This window comes from Caretta caretta, chromosome 1, assembly GCF_965140235.1.
Source record: "Caretta caretta isolate rCarCar2 chromosome 1, rCarCar1.hap1, whole genome shotgun sequence".
Lineage (NCBI taxonomy): Eukaryota > Metazoa > Chordata > Testudines > Cheloniidae > Caretta > Caretta caretta.
The window spans coordinates 270,613,667-270,636,187 of record NC_134206.1 but is presented as its reverse complement, the minus strand read 5'-3'; the positions used below and the strand labels follow the sequence as shown (position 1 = coordinate 270,636,187).

The 22,521-nt window shown below is 41.7% G+C and overlaps 1 protein-coding gene across 1 annotated transcript in view; it reads left to right on the top strand.

Annotated features, from left to right (window-relative positions):
• METAP2 (methionyl aminopeptidase 2) overlaps positions 1 to 22,521 on the top strand; it is a 36,525-nt gene that overhangs the window by 604 nt on the left and 13,400 nt on the right. The window contains exons 2-4 of the mRNA XM_048835536.2: positions 850 to 954; positions 9,115 to 9,186; positions 9,529 to 9,631. Of these exons, the coding sequence (XP_048691493.2) occupies positions 850 to 954; positions 9,115 to 9,186; positions 9,529 to 9,631 (280 nt within the window). The remainder of the gene's footprint in view (positions 1 to 849; positions 955 to 9,114; positions 9,187 to 9,528; positions 9,632 to 22,521) is intronic.

Sequence of the window (22,521 nt, the reverse complement as noted above, 5' to 3'; positions counted from 1 at the left end):
TGCCACTGGGACGGGGAAGTCTGCCCTGGGTTCAGTCTGTCAGTGGTGGGCCACGATGAGACTGATACCGTAACTGGCTGGTATCTTTGTGGCCTTGCTGTTGTTTCCCTCACTCTCTCTGCTCCTGTTGCTTGTCTTTGAGTCAGGTGATGTGAGGTGCCTGAAGATCACTCAAAATAGTGGTAAAGATGGAAAGAGTCATATAATTGGCACAGGGACTGTTGGTTGCTCATATGTTTGTGTGAGAGAGAAAGTTCCTGTGTGTTTCAGCTCCCAGCCTATTTCTGGGACAGTTTGCAGGGAGATTGTGAATGCTGTTTTGTACACAGCAGTATCCACCCCTACGGCCAGAGATAAAGAGCATAATTTTGTTGCCTTAAAGTTTATCCCACAGGAGGGAGCCTTTCCCTGCTAACCTCCCAAATATTGTACATAGAGGTCTGAGGTGAGTCTGTGCAAATAGCGTAAGGAAATCACAATCTGAGTTTCTTTTAACAGGCTAGAAGTTAGAGATGAAGATACTTCATGTTTATCATTATTTTCATAACACTTGTGTTATCTCCCTGAAGCAGGCTGGTGCTAGGGACAGCAGAGTTATACAGACAGAAAAGAACTGTAGTTATTTGAACTATTGGATAATCTTACCTTTATGTGCAGGTTTTTATAATGGCCCTGTCACCATAGTACCTAAGAGTTGTTATTACGTGTTTGCTACTTTAGAAAAGGTGAGAAGTGCTCTGATATCTTCATAATGAGGGTGGTAAAAATATTTAGATAATTTTTTTAGGTTTTTATATCATAATTCAGAGCCATTTTATTGTGTTAAATCACACTTTATCTTGCAAACAGGGCAACAAGAAACAGAGAGAGAATTAGAAGGTGCTCTTGATGATATAGCAAAACAGTTGGATAAACAAACACTGGAGGAGAAGGAAAAAGATGATGATGATGAAGGCAAGTGTAATATTTTTGTTTTTTTAACATCTAAAATGAAAGTCTATGAAGTGCTTGAAATTGTATTTTCTACAGCTGTCTAGTTTTTTCCAGTTTAAGTAATTTTTTTCATGCAAAATTGTAATTTGCAGTATCTTTCTTCATATTCAGTAATTTGCTATCCTCATTCACTGTTAAGCAACATTATGTAACTTGAACAAGAGGTTAAGTTTCAGACAAACATATTGTGCAAGCTAATAGCAAAAGTTGTAGCTGGTTTTTATCCTTATTGATTTATACCACAAAAGAGATCTTTTAGTCTGATATAGAACAAATAACATAGGGGAATGCTGGAGGAAGAGTCTGAGGAGATGCTAAAATAAATAAGACACTATTATAAAATGTGTGTATTTCTTGTCACTGAAGAAAATTCTACCTGTAATCCTAGTTGTTGCACAGAAACCTAACTAAAGAAATATGAAACACACTGCAGTACAGGTACACGCTTTTGATTGTTGCCAATACAGATTCTAAACAAGTAGTTTGTGAATCATTTTTTGTTTCTAATCTGAATTTAAACATACCTTATCTTATAAACATATTACATGTTTGAAAATCAAATAGAATTAACCTGTTTAGTAAATTCATTTTTCTCTGTAATAAAACCGTGCATTTAGCACCTGTCTGCTGAATTATCATTAAAGTTGGCTCAATATCCTAAAGTGATCATCTTTATATTCATCTCTTGGCAAACTACCTCTGGAGCTTTAGGTTTCAGAACATATGAAATTGGATATTAGTATCCAAAAACACTTAGTAGAAAGACGAAAAAACAATTGCATTGGTGCATATAGTACTAGACAATAACCTTTGATTCTGAATGTATGTACAGTATCCAAGGCCATTTAATTGCTGTTCATAGTACTATGTTCTGATAAAACTGGATTTCTGATGGCTTACTTCAGGTGGTGGGGTAAAGGAATATTAATGTTAATGTAATGTGTACGTTGTTACGATGATGGCTGTTGAGTCAGAATTCAGTGAGGAATAATAGTGAATGCTTCATAGTGAAAGGAATTCCTGGGGGGGGGGATTAGAATCCTTGGATATTTTATCTCGGGGAGAGTGTTTTTCTTCATAGATAAACTAGTACATTGAATTTCATTGTGCTCTGTCTCTTTTACAGTGTAGTTATCAATACTTAACCTTAAATTTAAAGTGCTATTCTCACTGAAATAACGCTCTCCCTCTCTTCTGTACAAATTACTTGTAAATTCTTTTACAATATACACAAGTTAAGTATCAGAATTTTTAATTTTTTGATTGCCTTTGGTGTCTTTTGCCTGACCCATTCTTTTCACACCACTTGAAATCTGTGTTTGGAAAGTATTCAGTACGGTTCTTCTGCATTCTGAATAGGGCTTGCAGCTTAGCTCATCTGAGATAATGGAAAGTATAGTTATTGTGTTTCTGAGGCTATGTCTACACTATGAAATTAGGTCAAATTTATAGAAGTCGATTTTTTAGAAATCGATTTTATACAGTCGATTGTGTGTGTTCCCAAGTAAGACCATTAAGTCGGCGGAGTGAGTCCACTGTACCGAGGCTAGCATCGACTTCCGGAGCATTGCACTGTGGGTAGCTATACCACAGTTCCCGCAGTCTCTGCCACCCATTGGAATTCTGGGTTGAGATCCCAACGGCTGAAGGGGCAAAAACATTGTCACGGGTGGTTCTGGGTACATGTCATCTGGTCCCCCTTCCTCCCTCTGTGAAAGCAACGGCAGACAATCGTTTTGTGCCTTTTTTCCTGGGTTACCTGTGCAGACGCCTTACTACGGCAAGCATGGAGCCCGCTCAGATCACCGTGGCAGTTATGACAGTTCTAAACACCACGCGCATTATCCAGCAGTATATGCAGAATCAGAACCAGAACCTGCAAAATCAGGCGAGTAGGTGACGGCAGCACAGTAAGGAGAATGATGAGGACATGGACACAGGCTTCTCTCAAAGTATGGGCCCCGACAGTGTGGACATCATGGTGGTAAAGGGACAGGTTCATGCAGTGGAATACCGATTCTGGGCCCGAGAAACAGGCACACACTGGTGGGACTGCATAGTGTTGCAGGTCTGGGACGATTCCCAATGGCTGCGAAACTTTCATATGCGTAAGGCCACTTTCATGGAACTTTGTGACTTGCTTTCCTCTGTCCTGAAGCACGAGAATACCAAGATGAGATCAGCCCTCACAGTTCACAAGCGAGTGGCGATAGCCCTGTGGAAGTTTGCAACGCCAGACAGCTACCGGTCAGTCGGGAATCAATTTGGAGTGGGCAAATCTACTGTGGGGGCTTCTGTGATCCAAGTAGTCAACGCAATCACTGAGCTGCTTCTACCAAGGGTACTGACTCTGGGAAATGTGCAGGTCGTACTGGATGGCTTTGTTGCAATGGGATTCCCTAACTGTGGTGGGGCGATAGATGGAACCCATATCCCTATCTTGGCACCGGAGCACCAAGGTAGGGAGTACATAAACCGAAAGGGGTACTTTTCAATGGTGCTTTGAGCACTGGTGGATCACAAGGGACGTTTCACCGACATCAACGTGGGATGGCTGGGAAAGGTACATGACGCTCGCATCTTGAGGAACTCTGGTCTGTTTCAACAGCTGCAGCAAGGGACTTTCTTCCCAGACCAGTAAACAACCGTTGGGGATGTTAAAATGCCTATAGTTATCCTTGGGGACCCAGCCTACCCCTTAATACCATGGCTTATGAAGCCATACACAGGCAGCCTGGACAGTAGTCAGGAGCTGTTCAACTGCAGGCTGAGCAAGTGCAGAATGGTGGTAGAATGTGCATTTGGACATTTAAAAGCACACTGGTACAGTTTACTGACTCGGTTAGACCTCAGCAAAACCAATATTCCCATTGTTTATTACTGCTTGCTGTGTGCTCCACAATATCTGTGAGAGTAAGGGGAAGACATTTATGGTGGGGTGGGAGGTTGAGGCAAATCGCCTTGCCACTGATTACGCGCAGCCAGACACCAGGGCGGTTAGAGTACAGGAGGGCGTGGTGCGCATCAGAGAAGCTTCGAAAACCACTTTCATGACTGTCCAGGCTACGGTGTGAAAGTTCTGTTTGTTTCTTCTTGATGAAACCCCCTGCCCCTTGGTTCACTCTACTTCCCTGTAAGCTAACCATCCTCCCCTCCCCCCTTCGATCACCGCTTGCAGAGGCAATAAAGTCATTGTTGCTTCAAATTCATGCATTCTTTATTCATTCATCACACAAATAGGGGGATAACTGCCAGGGTAGCCCAGGAGGAGGGAAGGACAAGGCCACGCTGCACTTTAAAACTTGAATGCCAGCTTTCTGTTGCTTGGGCAGTCCTCTGGATAGAGTGGTTGGGTGCCCAGAGGACACTCCCCGTTCCCCCCCCCACACCGCTTTCTTGGGAGACTGCGTGAGGAGGCTATGGAACTTGGGGAGGAGGGTGGTTGGTTACACAGGGGCTGTAGCAGCGGTCTGTGCTCCTGCTGCCTTTCCTGCACCTCAACTGTACCCCGGAGCATATTAGTTTGATCTTCCAGTAGCCTCAGCATTGACTCCTGCCTTCCGTCAGCAAGCTGACGCCACCTATCATCTTCAACCCGCCACTTATCTTCAACCCGCCACCTGTCCTCCTGTTCATATTGTGCTTTCCTGGACTCTAACATTGTCTGCCTCCATGCGTTCTGCTGGGCTCTTTCAGTGTGGGAGGACTGCATGAGCTCAGAGAACATTTCATCGCGAGTGCGTTTTTTTCGCCTTCTAATCTTCGCTAGCCTCTGGGAAGGCGATGGTAGTGTGAGCGTTGAAACATTTGCAGCTGCGGGAGGGGAAAAAAAAGGGAGAGTAGTAGTTAGAGACACATTTTAGAGAACAATGGGTAGACTCTTTTTGAGTGAACCTTGCTGTTAACATTACATAGCACATGTGCATTTGGTACAAGGTTGCATTTTGCCTCTTATATTGAGGGTCTGCTGGTTTGGTGAGAGAGATCACACACGCAGGGCCGGCGGGCAACAGAATTCGGCTTGCAGGCAGCCATGGTAAGCCAGTCTTTTGGCTTCTTTAACCTTCATAACATGTGGGAATGGTTTCAAACAGCAGCACCCTCATTTCCCATACCAAACAGCCGTTGGGTTGGCCATTTAAAATGGGTTGGCAATTTAAAAGGAGGGGCTGCGGTTTTCGGGTTAACGTGCAGCACAAACCCAACTAACCCTTCCTCCCCCCACCACACACACCCAATTCTCTGGGATGATCGCTTCACCCCCCCACCCCCACCGCGTGGTTAACAGCGGGGAAGATTTCTGTTTAGCCACAGGCAAACAGTCCAGCAGGAACGGCCACCTCTGAATGTCCCCTTAATAAAATTACCCTATTTCAACCAGGTGACCATGAACGATATCACTCTCCTGAGGATAACACAGAGAGATAAAGAATGGATGTTGCTTGAATGCCAGCAAACACCGGGACCGTACGCTGCCATGCTTTGTTATGCAATGACTCCAGACTATTTGCTACTGGCCTGGCATGGTAGTATGTCCTACCATGGAGGACGGAATAAGGCTGCCCTCCCCAGAAACCTTTTGCAAAGGCTTTGGGAGTACATCCAGGAGAGCTTTATGGAGATGTCCCTGGAGGATTTCCGCTCCATCCCCAGACATGTTAACAGACTTTTCCAGTAGCTGTACTGGCCGCAAATTAATAGTTTAAAAGCAAGCGTGCTTAACGATGTATTATATTTACACAGGTACACTCCCCAGAGGTCCCTTCTCCGCCTGGTGGGTTTGGGAGCCCGCCTTGGGTGGGTTCGTGGGGGGTACTGGCTCCAGGTCTAGGGTGAGAAACCGTTCCTGGCTCTTGGGGAAAATGGTTTCTCCGCTTGCTTGCTGTGCGGTATCTTCAGCCTCCGCCTCCTCCTCCTCATCTTCCTCGTCCCCAAAATGCGCATCCCTGTTGCATGATAATCCATTGATGGAGTCAAAGCACAGGGGTGGGGTAGTGGTGTCTGCACCCCCTAGAATGGCATGCAGCTCATCATAGAAGCGGCATGTTTAGGGTTCTGACCCTGAGCGGCCGTTTGCCTCTCTGGTTTTTTGCAGGCTTGCCTGAGCTCCTTAAGTTTCACGCGGCACTGCTGCAGGTCCCTGTTCTAGCCTCTGTCCTTCATGCCCTTGGAGATTTTTTTCAAACGTTTGGCCATTTCGTCTTTTGGAACGGAGTTCTGATAGCACGGATTCATTTCCCCATACAGCGATCAGATCCTGTACCTCCCATTCAGTCCATGCTGGAACTCTTTTGCGATTCTGTGACTCCATCATAGTCACCTCTGCTGATGAGCTCTGCATGGTCACCTCTGCTGATAGGCTCTGCACTCACCTGCAACTTGCCACGCTGGCGAAACAGGAAATGAGTTTCAAAAGTTCGCGGGCCTTTTCCTGTCTACCTGGCCAGTGTGTTTGAGTTGAGAGCGCTGTCCAGAGCGGTCACAATGGAGCACTCTGGGATAGGTCCCGGAGGCCAATACCGTTGAATTGCGACCACACTACCCCAAATTCGACCCGGCAAGGTCGATTTCAGCGCTAATCCCCTCTTCGGGGGATGAGTACAGAAGTCGATTTTAAGAGCCCTTTAAGTCGAAGTAAATGGCTTTGTCGTGTGGACGGGTGCAGGGTAAGACATTAGCTGGCAAGTGAATAAGATTAGCTACTGACCTCTTGAATTTTGCCAGTGTCTGCAGTGGTTAGCATAGGGACCTGGAAGATGCTCTGACTTTGTGAGTTAGTGAACTATATGCCAAGGCTACGACTTTTTCTGATTCAGTGTTAATGGATTAAGCACAGGTCAAGATCAGTGTGACACAGTTATTGTGATTGAAAGAAATAAGTACAGGCTCTTCGGAGAGATTGACCACCTAAATGCTAAATACATTTTTGATTGAGAACCTGGCAGGACAGATTAGAAAGCAGAAACAACAAGCTGTATGTATCTATAAGACATCCTTAAAGATGCTAAAACGAGATACTTAAGGCAGAAACTGGACTTTCTTTTGCGGACTAAAATCTACACCCATTGCAGGGCTGCAATGATCTAAAAATCACCAATCTATTTAACAACTCAGATTACATTGACCATTTTACATAAATCATTTGCCATTTGAAAGGCATGGAGATCTAGTGATTCCAATTTTTGTCCAAGGAATGCCCTGTCAATTTTTATAGATGAGCAGATATGGGGTTCTGAGTAAATATGACGAAAATAGCAACACTTTATATTTGTAAGAAATTGAGACAACTTCTGGAATCAGTTTTTGTAACTAAAACGTGGAGAGTTGGGAGTGGCTAGTATTTGGATCTAGAACAGAAGTGGGCAAACTACGGCCTGCAGGACACTCGTGCCCGGCCCCATAGCTCCTGCCCCGGGAGGCTGTCCCCCCCCCCCAGCCTCTCCTTGCTCCGCCGCAATGCTCTGGGCGGCGGGGCTGTGAGCCCCTGGGGCAGCGCAGCTGCAGAGCCCGGCCTGACTCGGTGCTCTGTGCTGCGTGGTGGAGGTGTTGGTGTGGCCCGGCTCCAGCCAGGCGGTGCAGCTGTAGCACCGCCAGCCACCGGTGCTTCAGGCAGCGCAGTAAGGGGGCAGGGAGCGGGGGGGATGGGGGGGTTGGATAGAGGGCAGGGGAGTTCAGGGTGGTGGTCAGAGGGTGGGGGTGTGGATAGGGGTCGGGGCCGGAACAGGAGGTTGAATGGGGGCAGGGGTCGGGGGGGGGGAGTCAGGAATGAGAGGAGGGGTTGGATGGGGTGACGGGGGTCAGGGGGCAGTCAGGGTACAGGGAGCGGGTTGTGGATGGGGCAGGGGTCCGGGGGGGGGGGGTGTCGGGGGCAGGAGTCCGGATGGGGCAGGAGTCCGGGGGGGTGGCGGGGCACGACCCCCTCACCTAACCAGCCCTCCATACAATTTCCAAAACCCCATGTGGCCCTCAGGCCAAAAAGTTTGCCCGCCCCAATCTAGAAGGTGTGGGCAAATAGATGTACAGAGTGATCAGCACTTCAGCTAAACATATTGTACAATGTTAAATAATCTTTGCACACATGGAGTAGGTAAACATTATTAGATGTAGCCACATCATGTTAAGTAAATACTGTTTTTGGATAGTCAAACCATGCTATAATCACTCTCCAGCTGTTGTTTCTTGCTGCTTTGATGCCATGTGCTCCTCTCTCTTCAAGCTCTGAAAATTTGTAGGAAGGAGCACCATGAATATTAGTCCCACTCCTGGGGTACCTGTCTTTTATATCTTCTGCACAACTTATGTGGTGAACACCACATTGACTTTTGTGAGTTCTGTCATCACTGTTTTTCTTTTTCTGGTAAAGGAAAGTAACAGTTCACTAAACTGGTAGTCACTTCTTTCCAGCTGTATTGTCCGATATGATTCTTTCTAACCCCTTTTCTGCAGAGGCCTCATGTTAGCTAGATTCAGAGAATGGGATTTGGGATGGAAAGTATTCTATTTCTAACAAATTCCTCATATTTTTTCATTGATTCACTTCTTAAAAATGCCACCAACATAAAGGAACTATTCAGAGGTACGCTATCAGCAGTGGTACTTTCAGAAATATCTTATTATATCTGAATCTGGAGTTGGGAAGGAATCTGAAACTGTTGGTGATTGCTTCTAGCTGTCTCTCTTACCTATTCAGCTTTCTTCAAAGTTTGTAGAATCTATGGATTTGGGGACTTGTAACAAATCTGAACAACATCATGTTCAATGCAGCTGAGGTAGAAGCAGCATTGGTCCCAGATGCAGTGTTGTACCTGGTTCAAAACTCAAATTCTTCTGTTTGCTTGTGGCTTAGTTTAAAAGGGATGTACACATTTTAATTGAAGTCAGATGTTTAACTTTCAGACAGAGTTTGTATAAAACTGATTTTTCATTGCTTTGTACAAGCTGTAAACTCAGGTGTCAGATACAGGTTGTCTCATAATTTGTATAAAATTGAGGTATCAATTTTCTGAGTGTTCTTTAAGCCATTTTACCTGGTAGTTTCTCAGTAAGGTGCCATGATAATTTTTGTCCTACATTTAACTCTTTGAGGGTTTGTATGTATATATAAACACATATCTTTTACAGACGGAGACGGAGAGGGTGAAGGAGATGGAGCAACAGGGAAGAAAAAGAAGAAAAAGAAAAAGAAGAGAGGACGTAGGTGTCAATTACAACAATAAAAAAGGGAATTTTCTCATATTCTCACTTAAACTTATCCTACTCTGTTATGGTTGTCCCATTAAAAATATCATGGGGGATGGCACACAACGTAGATCCTTGGCCAAGGCAGTCTGAAAGTTCTCTCTGGTGCCTCTGAATGCTGCACTGAGCATTAGCCAGGTCAGATGACTTGAGGGCATCATGGTACATGGTGTTCTGGGGATAAGCCGAAATTCTGGCAGGAGGCTCTTAAATATGCTTTGCTATTTTTGCTTTTCTTGCAGTTGATAATAATTTACAGCTTGCAGTATAAAACTTCTTAAAATGTTTACTCAACAGCTAAGGTGCAGACAGATCCACCTTCTATTCCAATATGTGATCTATTTCCCAGTAGCATATTTCCAAAAGGAGAAGAATGCGAATATCCACCAACACAAGATGGGTAAATGTTTTGTTTCTGTTTTTAAGTCTAAAAAATAACTAAGTTTAAAAAATAAATACATCTGATCTGAAAGAACTTCTGATATGCAATGAAAGACTTAATTTTCCTGCTGCTTTGCTTGACTAATTCTTAATGCAGATTGTGAACAAAATTGATGGTAATGCCTCTTTACTGGATCATCTAACAAGTTCCTCCACAGAGGTTGTCAGGTCAGAAATGTTCTCCCTCCAGACCCTTTAAACTCCATTGGACTGAATTTATATTTTACTCAAATATTTGTGTAGCTTGCTTTCTTGTGGAGTCCCTAAATATACTAAAATAACTGCAGTAGCATGTGTGAACTTCCTTGATCCTCTTAATAGGATGCTAGCTGTGGAGCATAGTGATGACTGGAGTTGGGTGAAAAACACAGAAAGTGGGAGGAGCAGGGGGAGTATTTGAACACATACAAATAATATGATTTTTACAATCTTTTACTTGCTATCCGCAGACTTTCTTAGGAGCAGACTTTTTTTTAGGTGTAACATTAACGGAAAAAGTGTGTCCAATGTATGAATATTTACGCCCTGATGTCAAGTCCTCTTCCTGTTTGTTTAAAAAAAAAAACTTGTCTGCTCAGGTAGCAGAAGTAATGCAATGAGACTTAGGTGACCATCACACACACACAGTTAACTAACAGAAAATGAGGTAAAATTTGTTGAAAACATTGTTTATGTTCACGGCTCTAGCAACATCTCTTTGAAATGGCATTTAAATTTAAAAATCACACTAATTTTTATGCCTGCCAATGTTATAAGTATGCCTAAGTTTACTGTAACTGAAAGATTTGAGAGAGAAATATTTTTGTATCTGTTTACTTTTATGGAGTGCTGTCAACTACCTGTAGTACTTTTTACTTTCTGTACTTTATATAGCCAGTTTCACTTGTTTGAGTCTGTCACAGCAATGTAGAAGTGAAAGTTTCGAAAATAAAATGTGATTGTAAAATCACAAACATTGGTAAGGGAACTCATGGACAGGTGCAGTACCTAAATGAAAAGTAGCTTCATTTTTTGAAATTGCTTAAATTTCAGGTTGATATCTTCCTTTAAAATGTGTCTTAAGTCAAAATACAAAGCATATTCTTTTGACTGAGTATTCTGTGCCTCTCCACTCATGTGCTCCTACTCAAAACAACTCCACATAGTTTCAAAGCGATTTTCTCTTCAGTTGGTTCCACATATAGATTTTAATAATTTGATATGTTTTAGCCAGCTAAATGCAAAAATTTACCAATTGTTAGGTTTCTTTTGTTTAACAAGGGATGATTATCTGACCCCAACAAAGGGAAAAAAAATTCTTGATTTGTGAAAGGCTTGAAAGTTCAGTGGGGCTGCCTCATGTGGCTTTCCAGGCTCAAGTGAACAACTTTTTTGAGGGCAGAGAACTGTATAGAAATTCTAAGGTGTTGTTTGAACACAGTCAATAAATATTGCAGTATTTGTGAATGGATAATTGATTTTTCAGGGCTATGACGGACATAACTCCTTGAACAATGGAAGATGAAATAACTCTCCCATTTTAAAAAGTGACCCATACACAATAGGTGTGGCTTTCAAACTGAATCAAACAAGATAAGGAACTTTGCAGTCATTTAGTTCATTTACCCGCCCACTGTTACCGATCAGTAAGGCTGCGAGTCTGTCACAGATTCTGTGACCTTCCGGGACCTCTGTGACTTCTGCAGCCGACAGGTGCAACTGACCCCAGGGCTGTTGGGGCAGCCCTGAGGCCAGTTGCACCGCCCCCCCTGCAACAGCAGTGGTCGTGGGCTGCCCCGCACCAGCAGCAGTGGAAGTCCTGCGCCGCTGCAGCAGCAGTACGGTGTTCCCAGGCCAGCAGGGCTGTCCTCTGCCAGCGGTGGCAGGTGCCCCAGTGCCCCTATGCTGAATACCAGCAGGCACCCCGAATGCCCCCCCTACCCCCCCCAGCACCAGCGGGTGCCCCGGAGACCCCGCTCCAGAGCAGCAGCTGCGCCCCGCGGAGCACCCGAGAAAACCAAAGATTTAGTCAGGGGTATTTATAATACAAGGTCAGGACAGGTCATGGGGCCATGAATTTTTGTTTATTTCGCATGACCTGTCCATGACTTATGCTAAAAATGCCCACGACTAAATCTTAGTCTTACCTATCAGAGCTGGGTTATGTCCTACTGGATACATTTGGGTAATTTTAGATGATATAAGAGAAAATGTGGAAAACAAAACCCTATGCTCTTGGTGTTCCTAAACCTCCAACTGCCAGAAGCTGGGAGTGGCTGACAGGGGTTGGATCACTCAATAGTTGCCCTGTTCTGTTCATTCTCTCTGAAGCATCTGGCACTAGCCACTGTCAGAAGACAGGATATTGGGCTAGATGGACCATTAGTCTGACTCATTATGGCCATTCTTATGTTCTAAGTCACTTTAAAGACTATTCCACAGTACAGGAGAGCCTCATCAGTAGTTTTTTTTTAACCTCTGCTCAGGCTAAATTTTCCTCTGCTTTCTTTTTCTTTTCTCTGAAACTACTTCAGTTTGTCTTCCTGCAATTGAGATTCTCAGAACTGAATATAACATAATATAGTGTGATCTTGCGAGATTATTATGGAAAGGGGTTATTGCCCCTGAAGTGATGCCTGGGCACTTTCAGCATAAAATGGCATTACTTTTTTTGGTGTCATGTTGTATTGCAGGCTCATAGAACTTGTTGTCCACTCTCATGTTAATTGGGGTTGTGGTTTTTTTTTTTTTTTTTTTGCATTACTGGTGAATAATTGATTTTGGATTACTTTTTATCACGTACATTAATTTTGAATTTTCCCATGCTGAATTTCATTTTATTTCCTGCCTGTGTTTCTAAACTCTACTTTCTTTTCAAGAATTTCTCTTCTCTGCTGTTTACATACCAAGATGTGACATTGGGGAGATTTGATTAACATGCTGTCAAAATCTCTTTACCCCTTTCTCCTATCCCATGTTACTGATGAAAATGTCAAAAATAAGAGTGCATATATAACTGATTTTTTGAGGTGCCCCCAGCTGTTGAGTCATCCCTCCAACATTTCATCCATCTTGCTCACTGTTCTGAGCCTTCATGTGCATTCCCACTGCTTTGAGCCCCTCATGCCTGTACCAGCTCCATCCTCCTCCTTGCCACTCCATGTCCCTGTTAAATTTGACGGGCCCATGGAGCACTGGGAAAGTGGTGGGGCTGTGAGGAATGCCTGTAACACGTGGAATCAGGAAGGGGCAGGAGAGTGGAGATGGCACATTCTTACCTCAGATCTGGGCCTAATGTAGGGGAAAGAATCTTTATACATCCATCTGCAGCTTAGGAGGCTCAGAGATGTATGAAGTGGCCCATTCATCTCAATATGTTCTCAGCTAAATGAGAACACCCCAAGGGAATAAAGCCTAAAACAATAGCTCTAAGGTGTGCGAACTGTGCAATTCATGTCAGTGGGTGTTCCTATTCTTTTCTGAGCTTGTGATATGCAGCAAGCGTGCCCATTCTCAACCCCTCACTTTCGTCTCAGCACCATGGGCTTGGAACATGCGCTGAACAGGCCTGTTTTCAGCTTCCCATGCAGAGAACCAGGACTTCTCCAGATCCTGGCTCACATGAGAAGTAAGGGAAATGAGGGCTGGGCACTCCAGTTCCATGCGCACACATGAGGGAAGAATGTGGGGCTCACAGGCTCCATGTCACTCATGTCCTTGTTACCCATCTGTCTGGCCTGAGGCTTCCAACCCATCTCTTGTGACACGCGTCCCCATTTATCTCCCCATCCATCCCTGCACTCTCCCAGGCATAGAATCATAGACTTTAAGGTCAGAAGGGACCATTATGATCATCTACTCTGACCTCCTGCACAACGCAGGCCACAGAATCTCACCCACCCACTGCTGTAACAAACCCATAACCTATGTCTGAGCTACTGAAGTCCTCAAGTCGTGATTTAAAGACTTCAAGGTGCAGAGAATCCTCCAGCAAGTGACCCGTGCCCCATGCTGCAGAGGAAGGTGAAAACCCCCCCGTGCCTCTGCCAATCTGCCCTTGAGGAAAATTCCTTCCCGACCCCAAATATGGCAGTGAGCTAAACCCTGAGCATGTGGGCAAGACTCGCCAGCCAGACACCCAGGAAAGAATTCTATGTAGTAACTCCGATCCCATCCCATCACAGGCCATTGGGCATATTTACTGCTAATAGTCAAAGACCAATTAATTGCCAAAATTAGGCTTTCCCATCATACCATCTCCTCCAAAAACTTATCAAGCTTAGTTTTGAAGCCAGATATGTGTTTTACCCGCACTGCTCCCCTTGGAAGGCTCTTCCAGAACTTCACTCCTCTGATGGTTGGAAACCTTCGTCTAATTTCCAGTCTAAATTTCCAGTCTAATTTCAGTCCACACATACATCCACATTCTCCCTCACTCTGCCAGTCCCCAGCCCCCTCATATTACCTAGGTCTGCATTAAAAATATTAAGAATCTAAGCACGTTACGAGCACCTCCTGTTTATGGGGGCTTGGGAGAGCCCTTGATCTTAAGCACATTCAGGTCGGTTCAGGAGACACTCCTAATCGTCCTTCATCTTCTCTCTAATCAGTGCTAATTGATTGATTAGTGCTGGTGCTCTACTGTAGTAATCTGCCAGATGGAAAAGTCACAACACGCCCAGCAATCATTTTCATGCCTCTCTGTGGAAAGTATATAAATTATTAACTTTCTGTATATAGTTTGAACCCCTTCCAAATTAGCTGTGAAAATTAGGGCCCATTTTCCAGAAGTTTAAAAAAACAGTTACTTACTGTATTTTTGGACCCAAAGGGGCAGTGTGTGCCATGCACTAACACAGGGGTTCTCAAACTGGGGTCAGGACCCGTAAGGGGGTCGCAAGGTTATTACATGGAGGGTCGCAAGCTGTCAGCCTCCACCCCAAACTACGCTTTGCCTCCAGCATTTATAATGGTGTTAAATATATTAAAAAGTGTTTTTAATTTATATGGGGGGGTCGCACTCAGAGGCTTGCGGTGTGAAAGCATTCACCAGTTAAAAAAAAGCCACTGCACTAACCCATCAAATCATGTCAGACCAACCTAATTTACTTCTTTTATAAGGTTTCTGGCTTTGTGGATTGTGGGGAAGCCGTAGATGAGCTATATCTTGATTGTAGTAAGGTTTTTGACCCAGTCCCTCATGAATTCTCATAAGCAAACTTTCTCATAAGGAAAATATAGTCCAGAGATGAAGTTATTATAAAGTTTGTTCGCAACTGGTTGAAAAACTGTACTCAAAGAATAATTAATGGTTGGTGTCAAACTGGGAAGAGGTATCTGCTTGGATCCCTCAGTATTCTGTCCTGGGTCCAGGATTATTCAATACTTTCATTAATGACTTGGATAATGGAGTGGAGCGTATGCTTATAAAACTAGTGGATAACCTCAAACTGGGCAGGGGGACGGGACGGGACATCAAGCACTTTGGAGGACTGGATTAGAATTCAAAATGACCTTGACAAATTGGTGAATTGGTCTGAAGTCAACAAGATGAAATTCAATTAAGACAAGTGCAGGATACTATAATTAAAAAGGAAATGTCAAATGTACAACTACAAAATGGGGAATAATTGGCTAAGTGGTAGGACTGCTGAAAAGAATCTGGAATCATAGAATATCAGGGTTGGAAGGGACCACAGGAGGTCATCTAGTCCAACCCCCTGCTCAAAGCAGGACCAATCCCCAATTTTTGCCCCAGATCCCTAAATGGCCCCCTCAAGGATTGAACTCACAACCCTGGGTTTAGCAGGCCAATGCTCAAATCACTGAGCTGAGGTTATAGTGGATCACTAACGAGTCAGTGTGATGCAGTTGCGAAAAAAAACTGATATTCCAGGGTGTATTAACAGGAGTCTTGTATGTCAGGGAGATAATTGTTCTGTTCTCCTCAGCACTGGGAGTTATCTCAGCTGGTGTACTGTGTCCAGTTGTGGGTGCCACACTTTAAGAAAGATGTGGGCGCACTGGAGAGAGTCCAGAGAAGAGCAATAAAAATGATAGGTCATATTTTCCAAACCTTTATGAGGAAGGGTTTAAAAAACTGGCATATTGAGACTGAGGGGGCAGTAACTGTCTTCAGATACGTTAAGGGTTGTTCACTGAAGGTAGAACAAGAAACAGCTCGTCTTAATCTGCAGCAAGGGAGATTTAGGTTAGATATTAGAAAGATCTTTCTAACTATCAGGATAGTTAAGTATTGGAATAGGTTATTCAGGAAGGCTGTGGAATCACTATCACTGGAGGTTTTTAAGAACGACTTTGGACAAATGTAAACTTGGTCCTGCCTCAGTGCACAGGGGTGAACTAGAAGAAGTTTTGAGTTCCCTTCCAGCCCTACATTTCTATGATTCTGTAAATGTTGAATAACTGAGATCTGTTGGGGGACATCAGAATCACACCAGAGCCCTAGGTGTGTGTAAAAAACAGTTAAGAACTAGGACTGTCAAGTGATTAAAAAAATTGATTGCGATTAATCACACTGTTAAACAGTAGAATTCCATTTATTTAAATATTTTTGGGTGTGTTCTACGTTTTCAAATATATTCAATTATAACACAGAATACAAAGTGTACAGTGTTCACTTTATATTTTTGATTACAAATATTTGCACTGTAAAAAAATAGTATTTTTCAGTTCACCTAATACAAGTACAGTAGTGCAATCTCTTTATCGCGAAAGTTGAATTTACAAATCTAGAATTATGTACGAAAAAAACTGCATTCAAAAATAAAACAGCGTTAAACTTTAGCGCCTACAAGTCCACTCAGTCCTACTTCTTGTTCAGCCAATTGCTCAGACAAACAAGTTTGTTTACATTTGCAGGAGATAATGCTGACTGCGTCTTGTTCACAGTGTCACGTGAAAGTGAGAGCCGGTGTTCTCATGGCATTGTTGTAGCTGATGTCACAAGATATTTACATGCCAGATGTGCTAAAGATTCATATGTCCCTTCATGCTTCAACCACCATTCCAGAAGACGTGTCTGTGCTGATGAGGGGTTCTGCTCAATAACAGTCCAAAGCAGTGCGGACCGATGCATGTTCATTTTCATTATCTGAGTCAGATGTCACCAGCAGAAGGTTGATTTTATTTTTTTGGTGGTTTGGGTTCTGTAGTTTCCGCATTGGAGTGGTGTTCTTCTAAGACTTCTGAAATATGCTCCATACCTTGTCCCTCTCAGATTTTGGAAGGTACTTCAGATTCGTAAACCTTGGGTCAAGTGCTATAGCTATCTTTAGAAATCGCACATTGGTACCTTCTTTGTGTTTTGTCAGATCTACAGGGAAAGTGTTCTTAAAATGAACAACATGTCCTGAGTCATCATCCGGGACTGCTATAACATGAAATATATGGCAAAATGGAAGTAAAATAGAGCCAGAGACATACAATTCTCCCCCAAGGAGTTTAAATGTAATTAAGGCATTATTTTTTTAACGCACGTCATCGGCATGGAAGCATGACCTCTGGAATGGTGACCAAAGTATGAAAGGGCAAACAAATGTTTAGCATATCTGGCAGGTAAATACCTTGCAATGCCGGCTACAAAAGTCCCATGCGAGCACCTATTCTTGCTTTCAGGTGACATTGTAAATAAGAAGCGACAGTATTATCTCCTGTAAATGTAAACAAACTTGGTTGTCTTAGCGATTGGCTGAACAAGAAGTAGGACTGATTGGACTTGTAGGCTCTAAAGTTTTGCATTGTTTTGTTTTTTAGTGCAGTTATGTAACAAAAAAATCTACATTTGTAAGCTGCACTTTCACAATAGAGAGATTGCGCTACAGTGCTTGTATGAGGTGAATTGAAAAATACTGTTTCTTTTGTTTATAATGTTTACAGTGCAAATATTTGTAATAAAAAATAATATAAAGTGAGCAGTGTACACTTTGGATTCTGTGTAATTCAAATCAATATATTTGAAAATGTAGAAAAACATGCAAAATATTTAATAAATTTCAGTTGATATTCTATTGTTTAACAATGCAATTAATTTAATACTGCGATTAATTGCAATTTTTAAAATCGTGATTAATTTTTTATGTTAATTGTGTGAGTTAACTGCAGTTAACTGACAGCCCTATTAAGAACCCATTGATTTTTGTAAAATACTATTTTTTGTGGGGAAGGGTTGTAGGGTTGTATGTCAGGACCACTTCTCAAATGATCCCAAATTTGGACCACTAACACTACCCAGCATCCCGTAAGGCAAAGCAAATATCAAGACAATCTGAGTAAGCATGGGATTTCAGAGAACTTAAGAGTTTTCCTTTAAACAAAAAATGCTTCTCAACCTTATGTATACTAAAGTTGGCATTCTGCTATAATAAAGTTCGACACTTTCTTTGAAATACTGACAAGATTCAGTTTGGAACTAGTAATACCAGTACATGAGAATACTGTAGTTCATATTCACATTTGTTGTATTTTGTGCATTCTTTATGCCTTACATGTTCAATTTTAACTATAAATTTTGAAACTCTTATATAAAACTTTTAAGGCTTTTTGAAATCCACACATTTTACAGAAAATTTGATTTCTACAATATTTATGCTATTTTAGCAGTAGTTCTAAATATGGTAAGCATAACATAGAGAAGTAGACTTTAGTATTTACTAAAGGACCATTTAAAAACAAATCAAACTACACAATTTCCTTATGTTGATACGCCTGATTAAGGCAAAGTTGTAATGTCCTTTTTTCTTTCACTTTCTGGGAGAAGCAGATAATTAGGATAACTTGGGTCTCTGGGGGACATTAAACAGCTGCCCAGACCATATACCTTACTCACTGTTTTCTTAAATCCTCAGAACTAATAGACGAAATAAATTTCAATTGTATAAACTTAGAATAAGCAAGAGCAATCAAATCCTGGATGCCCTTTAGAGCATTTATGTATTCATATATAAAATGGAGTAGGGAGAAATTCTGTTTCTCTGATTTGTTCCAGCAAAAAGTCTTTTTATTTTCTCACTTATAGATCTGGTGTGTACTAGTAACCTAGTTTTTCTGTTAGGTTCCCATAATAAGGTATCGTTTGTGCACTTCATGTAAAGGGTGTTAATGTCTGTATTCTGATTTTGAGCTGTGGGCACCAAGTCCTTCACAATGAAATTAAGTCGTTTTGTCCAGCACATCCAGATCTTACGTTTTAAATGTTGTTTGAATGTTTCGGTTTTTATGCTTGTTTTAACATTTAGAGCAGTTTCTGCTGAGTTATTGCCCATAGTTACTTAAATTATGGTTTTCAGTTTCTTCAGTTAGTCTTGTCCAGATACAGTAGAATGTTGTTTATCCAGCTCTCCATATTAACCAAATAGCCAGTGCACACAGGTCCAGTAGTGCATGATCTCTACTGTTGCTGCAGCCTTGTACTTTCCCATTGTCCAGATTATCTAAATTTTTGATTCTGATCTGGCCCAGTTAGATCGGGATTTTGGTTCCATTAAAATTTCTTCTGTTTTAGCACCACAAATGATGTATTGTTTTGTGCATCCAGTTGCCTACTTTGAATCTGATGGGGCTGTGTGCTGGTTGGCTGATTCATTAACTGGGGAGGCTGAAACTGTGCTCCAAACAGTATAATTTCAATTTTTTTTACTCAGGGCTTTTCTTTATTAACTTAGAAACCAAGATTCAGCCCAAAGAAAAAAAATTCTGTTTTTGCACCTCTGGTCTTGTTTTAGTGCTTGTATCAAAGGGCTTCGTAGTCCTTACGGCCCTTCTAGAGCTTCACAGCCTTTGCTAGCTGAGGATTCCTCCCCAGCCATCTCCTGCTTTCTGCTGGTGTCTTCCCCTCAGACCCTTGCCCTAAGGTTTGGAGCACCCCTTCCCCCCGACCTTTGGTGTCTAGTCTGCTCCACTGTGGAGGAGACAGGAATCCTTATGTGATTACCTGTAGGCACATGACTAGGAGCAAGCACATGACCTGCATCTACAGGGCCCAAGGGCTGTCACTGGTGCATGAGGATGAACGCATTTGCCCTGTTACATTAGCTTTTTGCCATTATTCTCGTGTCTGCATTTTCCATACCTATTAAATGTTGTCCTGTAGTTCTGACATTTAAGTTCATTTTGAGAGACTGAGTATGAGCTAACTAAAATGAATGAGAACCTTGAGTTTTCAAAACATATCCGAGAGAACTTTTGCTCCTTTTCCCCCCTTCAGTGATGCTCTCTCTCTCCAAAATACCTTTCTACAAAGAGCATCTTTGCTTTGTAAATAACATTACACAAAACGTTTAGAGCATCTGATCTGATTGGATAATGGAAAATAATCCAGATGGTAATTTAAGAGCATCCAGTATTCAACCACACAGTTTTTTGTCTGTATTCGGTAGACACAATCATATTGAAACTTTACCAGTATCAGTATCCTCTGGTTCCTATAAGGCCATTTCATTTCCCGAATCAGTGTGAAAGATGAAGAAAAGATCTAAACATTGCTAGAGTAAATAACTTGGGCTCCTTGTTTCCTTCGGGAGATAGGCCATCAGGTCCATATGGTCTTGTTCAACGTGCAGAACTGAATTTCTTAGATTTGTGCAGGATAACAAAATAAGCATAATGTCCTAATCGAATAGGACTGAGATCTGTGTCTCCATGTATTCTCACTGGTAATTCTTTCACCATGCTTTTGCAAGTTTTTAATAACCTGTGATTATGAGGTTTTGTAGTTCAATCATTGTTAGTTTTGTATTTTATATATTTGTTAGATATTGTGAAAGGTCTTGCTGTGACTCTAAGTATGAAAAGACTGTGGTTTAAAGACAAATTATATGACTTGTAAAACTGCCTGGGAATTATCCATAAAAGAATAGATTGTTTCATCAAGGCAAAGTGCCTTTTCTGGGGTTACTGAAGTATGTATTTCATATAGCGTTGCTCACTTTTAAGAGATGCTTACCTTTCATATAATGTGAAATGTTCGTGTTTTTTTAATTCTAATTTTTGAAAAGCATTTGTAGTGGCTGTGCACAGCCAATGGCTATTACTAATATAGAATATAACAAGCACCATAGGTATGAATAGGAGTTCAATATGTCCTATAACCCTGAGACTTATTGTTACTGAATATATTGTGAGTATCAAGGTAAAGTCATTTGAATAAGGTATTTCACTTCAGTTCGTGGTATAAAAGGGTTTCCTAAAAGGGATTATTATTGTTAATCCAGTTAGAGTAGGAGGATGGAGGACTACTAGGTTTCCAGTGTAAACAGATTCTTTATGTCCATTGGAAGAACCAACCAGGCACACTTCATATATAGCTTTTGATTCACCTCTGTGGAGGTGAATGTTACCAGCCTTGGTCAGAGACATGCTCAAATTTATTGATAAAATGACCACTTTGTTCACCTAAGTTGTTTTTAGCATACTAGATAATACAAATAATAGGGTTTACCCAGAGCATATGAATTGATGGCCCAAGAGAAATGACCCTCCCACTCTCCAGGAATTAAATCTCTAGATACAGATTTACATACAGGCTGACGCAGAGAATACAGATTATAAAAGTTTGGACAACATTTCTAATTTATTAAGAAATGGCATCCTGTTTTATCATTTGTTGAGTTGTGAAATATAGCCAAGTATTGAAGAATCAATAAATAAGTATTTTGGTCAATTTTCTCTAGCCTTTATATATGACTATTTGTAAAAGCTATTTTAGTGATGTATCTCTTTTGTACCTAAAACAATCTGCTATTGAAGAGGAGCAAGGCTTGCTAAACTAGAAATAGTTCCTTTACATAGTTTGCTTTCAGCAAATCTACTCTTGAATTGCACTCCTATTTTTTATTTAGATATTCTAAAATCCAAGTGCTGATCTGGCATTTCTGGCTTAAGCAGTTAGCTATAACTTAAATCTGCTTTGAACTAGATAAAGTACATGTCAGAACATTTCCCATAACAGGTAATTATTTTCATTTTATACATGAAGAAGCAAGATTATTTCTTGATCATAGGTCTTCTCGTGCTTCCAGTGAAGTCAATGAGTTTTTTCCTTTGATTTCCTTGGGAGCAGGAACATCTCCCATATTGTAGCAACCTATAATATGGTATTTAAAGAAATGCTGTCAATTCAAATGTTTTCTAGTTGAGTAATCAAAAAATAATTTGGTTGCCTGATAGAGCACCATTTAAAGGGCATATACAGATTTTTTTTTAATTTAAATTAATTTTATAAGATTCTTTCTGCTGTTGTTGATATGGCTCTCTTCCCAGGGGGATAATGCATGTGCTGTGAAATAAGTGTGCTGTCTATGTGCCTACCTGCTGATGCTTCAGTTTGTTTAATCTTTGCCACTGTTATTGTTAAAACACTCCTGGAGAGCTTGTGGTGAAGAGTGCATGTGAGCTCTTCTCAGAGCTGTGCATGGGAGTGATGTCCTCATGCTAGTGTGTGCAATAAGAACATCAACTGAATATTAGCAAAATAGGGAAACTGATGTGATATGCAGTGTTGCCAAATGCATACAGCAAACTGAAAAAAAGAATATTCTCTAATCTAGGTACAGAATTTTGTTATGAAAATATGATTTTCAAGCTGACTCTGACTCTTTAAGCGTGATTTTGCACTTTTATTCTTAACCCTTGCTGTTAGATACTTTTTCAAAAATTTATTTTGGACTGGGTTTTCTTATTGCGACCTAGAATGTATGTTTTGTGTGTGGAGAGTTAACTAATAGAGCAAAACAGCTTAATTGAAGTTAGGGGGGGAAATCTACCAGATGATGAATTTTTTTGTTTGATTTAACAGTGGCTTTGTTTTTAAGTTTTAAACTTGGCTTTTGTTAGTTCTGTCTGAAGACTTTT